The 8,595-nt window shown below is 34.3% G+C and overlaps 1 protein-coding gene across 1 annotated transcript in view; it reads right to left on the reverse strand.

The window, feature by feature from the left end:
- Nucleotides 1-1,665: 1,665 nt before the first annotated feature.
- Nucleotides 1,666-8,595, reverse strand: part of DNAH8 (dynein axonemal heavy chain 8) — a 101,090-nt gene continuing 94,160 nt past the window's right edge. Inside the window, exons 86-90 of the mRNA XM_026034051.1 lie at nucleotides 6,333-6,489; nucleotides 5,674-5,826; nucleotides 5,389-5,578; nucleotides 2,407-2,528; nucleotides 1,666-2,091 (exon numbers count right to left, since the gene is read on the reverse strand). Of these exons, the coding sequence (XP_025889836.1) occupies nucleotides 1,804-2,091; nucleotides 2,407-2,528; nucleotides 5,389-5,578; nucleotides 5,674-5,826; nucleotides 6,333-6,489 (910 nt within the window). The 3' untranslated portion in view covers nucleotides 1,666-1,803. The remainder of the gene's footprint in view (nucleotides 2,092-2,406; nucleotides 2,529-5,388; nucleotides 5,579-5,673; nucleotides 5,827-6,332; nucleotides 6,490-8,595) is intronic.

Consider the following 8,595-nt stretch of genomic DNA (forward strand, 5'->3'; position numbering starts at 1 on the left):
TGATATACTACACCTTACCTCTCATTTTGATATTAGGCAGTATAGAGGATAAAATCAATTTTGGTGTAAATTACATAAATTCATCCATTCATTACATTATTATGTATTTTCTCATATAGACTTCAATTTGTAAAATCAGGTATGCACATCTTCCTTTTGTGGAGACATTTACAGGATTACACATAGTCTCCACACAGTAATTAAGAATACAGGCAATATCAGAAATTTCAGGCATAAACAAATTAAATCACTTTGCTATGTTTKACATATGAAAGTAGAATTATTTATAATTCTCTAAATTATATTCTCTAAAGAAGAATTTTATCTTCTATTCAACAGACACTCAAATATATTTTAGGAGATATTTACAAATATTAATAAATGCGTGGGAGTAAAGAATAAATGGCTTTCTTTTTTTTTTTTTTTTTTTTTTGATTACTTGGATCAAAATGTCCTACAGTTTCAGTGTCTTTTTTTTTTAATGTTCTTTACAGATGTATGTCAGCGTTATAACTTTTGACTTTTCCAGTTTGTATTTGCACCTTACCTGACTGATTGCACTTGAATCTAGGTCTACAGAGAAGATAGGGAGGAAACTTATTTAACTGTGTTTGAAACTCTTCATTTTCATTACTTTGGTAACCACTTTGCATCTGTGTACTGTAATTTCATATAYGCTCTTCCCTTCTGCTAGAGGTTACCTTAGCACGGGACTTCTAACAGAAAGGAGTAGCATTCTGAGGAGCCCCATCAGATGCCCAAGGACTTCATCAATTTGTAGCTGCACTTTTCCACAGTACATGTATTTGATCAACCAAACTGCAGGAGGAAGAAACAGCCTAGTCATGGGGTATCTGAGGAAAGAACTCATTTTATGCAGATTACTAGAGAGTGTAGACTGCATATCTCTTTTAGTATTAAGTTCACAAAATTAGTTTAATATGAATTACCTATGGCTAATTCATGGATACTCATCAGGAAATAATGCTGTGATGGGCAATGCAAGTATTCTGGCCTGTGCTTTAGAGAAGATGGGATGCAGGGAGGGAAACAGCTATAGCTGTAGATAATTTGGTTCTCTATTCTAATTACAAAAGCATCCAAATTAACCACCTGGCACTGTTTTTCTTCTGCAGCTATGTTCCTACATAGCAAAACTGGACAGAGAACAGCCTGAGCTCTGTCATATAATCCAAAGAAAACATGTCCGATTTGGCTAATCTATACATTTTAACACCCAGGAGTGAACTCTGAAAAAAAAAATCCAGCAAAAAGTATGGATTAAAATGCTGTTCTGTTTTGAATGTATTTTCCTGCAAAGAAAATCATACATGTATCACACAGAATTCAGGAATGTTTTCAAAACATTTATCTGAGAGAGGGTAAATTCTGTAATGTATTATATTGTGTTTTATTGTCATCACTGTAATGCATATTAAAAGTTGCATAGGAGAAAAAGACTTTGAAAAAGCAAAGTTTTTCTCATTCAAATTTTAACAATATTTCACTTCACACTAACATCGTTATTTAAGTCAATGTTTCTTTTTATGGGATGTAATGAAAACATCAATGAYTGCAATTAGTGAACTTATTTTTGAAAAGTTTATTTTAAAATTATGGCCAAACAGCAAAAAGAACTGAGTTTATTGGAGRGAGAAAAAAATCTGTAAGTCAGCATTGAGAGATCTAAAGGCTGATGGTCAGAGAAAAAAAAAACAACAAAAAAGAGGCAATAGAATTACACACGTATTTGATTACGGGTGGCATATAGTGTGTATTTCTCTTATGGCTGAAGAACAAGGTTTACTTGATGTCACACAGGAGAGCCACTCCTCTCAATATCCAATGGTCTGCAGATAGTATTGTCCTTAAGTAGATCACAGTAATATAGGTCAGATCTGTCCTCCTGGGTTTCTTGTAAATAGGACAGACATAGAGTTTGGAATCCTTAGGAATGGCTGTATTAATAGCAAATATATGCACCACAGGGAGCTGTACAAAAAGGATCTTTGGTGTAGATTCAACGAGTTTACCATTTCGTCTGTCCCAGCCAGCTCCTTCCAAGTAAAGACCATAAATGTACACTCCTTCCTGTGTAGACAATATGCAGATACATCATGTAAAAGACATCAGCTGTATAAAATAATTATCTTAAGCCATTAAGATGAATATATACTTTATATTAGAATTATCTGGCATTTAGTCTTTCCAAACTTTTCATTTTTAGATTATAATATCCTCTTTTTTCAGAATACAATGCTACTACAATGAGTGACAATTAAAGTTGTTCAATAATCCCCTCAGCAGAAGGGGCTTTTCCTCTAGCAATACAAAGTGACTCAATGACGCAAAATATAAATTAAAGGCTGAAATTAATACTGAAGCATTTTTGTGTATCATACATACCGAAGGAGGCACTGTGATTTCCTCTTTKGTTTGCTTTAGCACTTCATTATGTATTGTAACTGTATCTAAAGCCCAGCCTTTATGTGCTCGTGTTGCTTCTTGTCTCATTGCTGTCAGGAATCCTAGAGAAAATAAGTCACAGATTAGGTACATCTTATAGGAAGATGTACCTAATCGAAGATGTACCTCATCTTCCTATAGGTACATCTATTCCTATAGGTCTTCTTAAGGAAGGAGACCTAGCTCAATTATATGCATGTCTCTGTACTAATGTATTACAAACATAGTACTCATAGTATTCATAGTACTATTCAAACTGAGCATGTTGACAAAAATAAGTGGAGGGGGAAGACTGGCATACTGTGCATTATGCTGACAAAAACYATTTTTCAATGGAACATAAAATAGGTTTGTTAATTAAACAGTAGAGTAGCTAAAAAATGTTTGTTCAGGATTCTGTCTTACCTTTTACCATGAGACAGCAACCGAAAGGATGCAAGGTCGATTTGTGCTCGAAAAAGGAATTTGAAGACAGACAAGATACATATTATGTGAGTTGATATTTACATAGGGAAAGCTTAGGTTTTTTTTTTTTTTTTTTTAAATGAAAGCAATAGAAAAAAAATAAAAGTACATTGTTTGGTAAAAAAAAGATGTGTCTGAGTATGATAGAAAATAACTAYATGTAGGAAGTCTAAACAATGAAGTGCCTTTGAAGGCAAAAAATAATATATTTTGTTAATAGAGAAAAGCAAGTCCTAAAGACAAATGGAAGTAAAGGATTACACAATCAAAGTAGCGAACTAGGGGATTTCTGGAGTGTTGTTTTGAATATGCATTACAGACACAGGTTTGCAATAAATAAGATTTGAAAGCTAAAGGGTTGAATAGTTTAAGTACAAGATAAAAAAAAACGGGCAGTAAAGGATGTATTATAAAGGAACAAGACATTAAAAGAAAAAGAAAAAGAACAAAAAAAGAAACATTGCTACAGAAACAATCAGGTATTTTCAATCAGCGTCTCTGAGGATGACAATGTAGCCACCAAGAAAACAACAGCTGCTGTTTTATGCTGCCAGATGAAAATTGCTACTTGGAACTGTCAAAAATAAATTGAGGCRAAAGGAGAAAAGTTAACAATAGTGAAGTGCATGCTTGAGAGTTATCACCATAACGATCTAAAGAGGAAGCAGCATCAGTTACTCCTTGATAGGACATAAAGAACTAGAAGAACAGGGCTTTGCTGCCTATCTACTTAAACAGATTCATGACAGAGAAACCATCAAACAAGATACTGAGAAGGGGGGTAATCGTGAAAGTATGTGGTCATGCAGTGAAGGACAACATAGCAAGCTATAAAAATCAGTATGAATGTGCTGACAGCCAACTAGAGTTTAAGATACTTATCATGTTTAAAATATCTATATGCAATGTCAATGCAAGTAATGTAATATTTGAAATAAACATAACAAAATGCATTAACTTCCTCAAATGCTATATATTTTGATACCAAAAAAAGAAAAAAAAAAAAAAAAAAAAAAGCTAAGCTTCTAAATATAGGTAAAAATTAATTGCATCTCTACAATATTAAATTTACTCTTTCATGAGCATGTTCATTTCAAATAGCTTCTCTACCACATGGAATTTTTGAATTGTGACAAACATGTCCATTCACCTTAACAATTTATAGAATGCAAACTAATAATTACCAAAAAAGCACAATAGATTTTAAATACAATTATTGATGATACTCAATAGTGCTATAAAAAAGAAATTCCCACTACACAACACTGCAACAGTTTTACCAAACACAGATGTTAAAGCAATCATCAAGTTAAAGCCCTTCTGTATGAGATTTGTTTGGTTTAGACTGAATAGTTTGATGAAAAGATTCTAGTCCATTATCTGCTTTTCCCCCTGTTAGAGCTGCTCTTGAATCACCAGAGATGAACATGCTGTCAAAGACCGATACTGCTCTTAGCAGCTGTGCCATTTATGATGCCAATGGAATGATGTTTTGACTGGCTTCTCAGTACCAGCTTTTAAGAGTAATTTGGAATTCTCCCATGTTTATCTGATGTACTCCAGGCACTGCAGCTTTCTGGGATGATTCTAAAAATGACTTGGTTATTATTAGTTTTTACAGTTCTGGTCATAGGTTAAGAAGAGCAACATCACAAACTGAAGATAACTTACAAATATTCAGATTTTATACATTAATTATAATAAAAAGTCATATTAGTTACTTGAGACAATATTCCCATGAATATTTTGTATTATTTAAATATTATTAATGTAAGCAACATCAATAGTTGCTTAAGCTAAATGCAATTCCTTTAGGAACATGCATCTAATAAGTTAATGATTTTTGTTRCTTATGGAGATGATTACCATTTATTTTCCTTCCTATAAAATGATAAATACATCAAGCTATAACGGAGAGTGATAGATTACATTTACTTGCACTTTTCAGTATATTCTTGATGAATTTGAACAAACTACTTGCAACTTAGTGGAACTGGATATCTGTCTATCGGAGCTAAAAAAAGATTGAAATCACAGAAAAAGCAGAAAAAGTATGTTTTCCTTAGATGCTCAATCATTATCATTTGCAATATGTCAACAAGCTAGAACATTTTCTGTGTCAAACCAAAAGAAAGGCATCCTGCTTCTCACATTGGACATAAAAAGATGCTTTAGGAAATAAAATAACAAGCAAAATGATGCATAAATCCTTTCAAGCAATCAGGAGCTTAGGGACTCCTCAAACTGGAGATTAAGTTTGGACAATTATGTTCACAGCTACCAATGGTCCTGTTTCCCATGCCTTTCTTTTTGGAACTCATTTATCACGTTGGCTTCTATAACATACTGTGACAGTGATGAAAATAYTTTTTTGGCATAATATTAAATATGTAGTAAACACCCTTAAATTATTATTAAATACAATGCATTATTACCTAAATCCTCTCAGTACTCTACCTTGTGGATTAAAGAATCCAGTCATCCAAAACACATTTGGTCTTCCTTCAAATATCCAATTAGAAAACTGATTATTTCTTTCCAAAAGTTCAGTAAACCAGAAGCCAAGTGTTGAAGAATCCCAAGATACTCTCTTCCATATTTGAGGAATTCGAGCGTCATACATATTATCAAGAGCATCTCTCAAATTCTACAATGAAATTACAATATATGAACTGAAGCAAACAAGAAGAAAAAAAGTTTCCAAAAGAATACTTCGTATATAGTAAACATGCTTGCACTTACCTCACTCATAATAATAGTTCCTTCTATAGCTAACTTAAGATCATTCAGGCTGTTTCGGAGTACTGTGATGACCTTTTGCATTCGGTCAATTTCTTGCCGAAGAAAAATATTCATAGAGTTAAGTTGTCCCATTTTAATTAAACGAGCTTTTACCTAAAATACAGGAACCCAGAAGAAGCAATTTAGTAAAATCTGAAATATTAAAAAAAGTTGTCATATATAACAGCCTAGTTGTTTTATATTAACAGAAATAAATAGTATTTTTGTACTTTGAATTATTCAGCTAGTATTTAGCTAGATTCAACTATTGCATTTTTCATTTTTCTTTCGTCTGCATGCTCTGATGACACCAACCTATTAATTTTGGATGTGTTCAAATGGGACCTCACTCCTATGGGATTTCACTTTGGTGGACTGTTGCCAAATAAAGTCAAGACTTTTATTTTTTAAGCCCTGTAACTTTGCATGCATCTTTGGAAATCCAATCAGTCTCCTTGACACATCTCCATAACAACTGTTAAGTTTTTGTTTGTTTTTGTTTTTAATAAAAGGACACATTTCTATTAATTGGGGGAAGGAGGAAAGGGGAAGAGGGTGGACACTTCTCATATGAAAACTCCACAGAGAGAGCAGTAAGAAAAGAGCTAAGATTAGCTTGCCTCATGAGGTACATAATCAGGTGGCAGTTTCTCCAGCATGTCTTCAGCCAAACGATAAACAATGGCTTCACGAGTTTCTCCAACTCCTCCACCACTTTCTTTAGGCTGAATATTGGTAATAGTGTCGAGAACGTCAGCTGCTGTGTTACTTTGGTATCTGAAAGGATAAGCAGTATGCTAGAGATTACACAGGATTTTTAACAGATAAACTATATGCTTTGTAAAACACAAATTGAATACTGTAAAAATCATACTGTGTCCGTTAGTACAAGACATTTGAAACTCAGAATAAGAATTTCTTTCTTTTGCTTCTGGCACTAAACTGAACACACTGATTTTGAACAAGGTCTAGCTTTTGTGATCACAGAGAGAGGAACATTAAGTGCCCCCTACACAGTTGGTTACATGCTTGGTGCTTTTCTTGTTCAGAGCTAAGAGGAGACAGTTCCACATGCTGCCTTTCAGATGCCAAAGCAGTAGAAAAACCTACTGAATGATTTTTAAGGATTTTGAGGAAAGGGGSAAAATGACATATGCCCGATAGAGACTTGTAACCAACTATTTGCTAGGAAGAAGCAATGAAGGTGCTGTAACAAGAAAGAATATTTCTCTACAAGCTGCACCTTTATTCGTTCTGTCTTGTGGTAGKTCAGCATTAATGGTAAAAGCTGCCATATTTACAACACTGGAGATTAAAATCCTCTACTCCATACTATAGCATAGGCACTGCTAATTTATGCTTTCAGTCAGTATAAAAAAATGAATAAACTCATGTGACATGTGACACTAAAAGACAGTAGACGATGTCGCTCCCTCAACAGAAGCAGAATTATAGGAGTACTTTTTGTGACAAGGGTCTCTAGTGGCATAGACTTAGGAGAAGCACTGAAAAAAGAAAACCTATATTGTATGCATCTGTGCTAGGACTGGCATGGCCTACTTTCAAATTATGGAATCAGCTACATGAGGAATATATGGCCTTAGTCTGACTCAGAATATAAATTTATACTGACACAAAGTACAGTTTTACATGTCAGGTTCACTTATTGACCTTCATATGACACCTATCTCCACCTATTACTTTGTCATACATAATTATGTAAGAAACGAAAGCAAAGACTCTGCTACAGGATAGAAGCATGTGAACTCAAAGAGTAGTTAAGCTTTAGAGATAAAATCATAAGACTATAGAAACTACATACTGCAGTATTTCAACACAAACTGGTTTTGAATGCAWCTATAAAAACTATAAATCAGGAAATGTAAGAAATCATTTTCTGATAGTTTGCTTCTCAGRGGATAACATTCCAGCTTCTAAGCAGAAGAATGGTGGAGTTCTCAGTTGTTAATAATGCTAAACTTTAAAGTCAAAATTCTCCATCTTTTATTTTCCATTTTCGGTCCCATTTGAAGAATGGTAGATTTATGCAAGGCAACATAATACCATGCATAATAATAATAAATTATAAATATATAATATATATATCATATATATATAATAAACATAATAAAAATTACTGTTTTGTCCAAAAATGCTAGAAGWTATTAGGTTTCCAAAGTAGCCAGTTATTTCAAGGTGGATTGCAGATATCATTGCAAGGATTCTTAATCATCTTAGAAAGAACATGAAGAACAGGAGAGGTGCCTGAGGCCTGGAAGAAAGGTAATATTGTTACTATCTTCAAAAACGGCAAGAAGGAGGATCCAGAGGAATACAGGCCAGTCAGTCTTACCGTGATCCCTGGAAAGGTGACAAAACATMTAACCTTGGATACCATTTTCAAGCATATGAAGGATAAGAAGGTGATCAGAGTAGTTAGCATGAATTCATACCTAACCAACCTGCGAGCCTTCCATGATGGAATGACTYGCCAGGTAGCCAGGGGAGAGCATAGGATGTTGTCTACCTTGGCTTCAGCAAGGTTTTTTGTTCTGCCTCCCACCCTCATAGATAAGCTGATGAAGTAGCTAGAAAAGGAGTCAGCTTAATGGATTTAAAACTGGATAAATTGCAGAGCTCAGAGAGTGACCAGTGGCACACAACCAAGTCGAAGGCCTGTAGCTAGCTAGGCTGACTCACTGAAAAGCAGCTTCATAGAGAAGGACCTGGAAGTCCTGGTGGACAAGTCGAACATCAGCCAGCAATGTGCTCTTGTGGCAAACAAAGCCAAACATACCCTAGGTTGCATTAGGAAGAGCATTGCCAGCAGGTAAAAGGTCAAGGCTATCCTTTCCTTTTATTCAGCACTGATTAAGTCCAGTT

This window comes from Nothoprocta perdicaria, unplaced genomic scaffold (genome assembly GCF_003342845.1).
Source record: "Nothoprocta perdicaria isolate Ctin4 unplaced genomic scaffold, notPer1 scaffold_139, whole genome shotgun sequence".
Taxonomy (NCBI): Eukaryota; Metazoa; Chordata; class Aves; order Tinamiformes; family Tinamidae; genus Nothoprocta; species Nothoprocta perdicaria.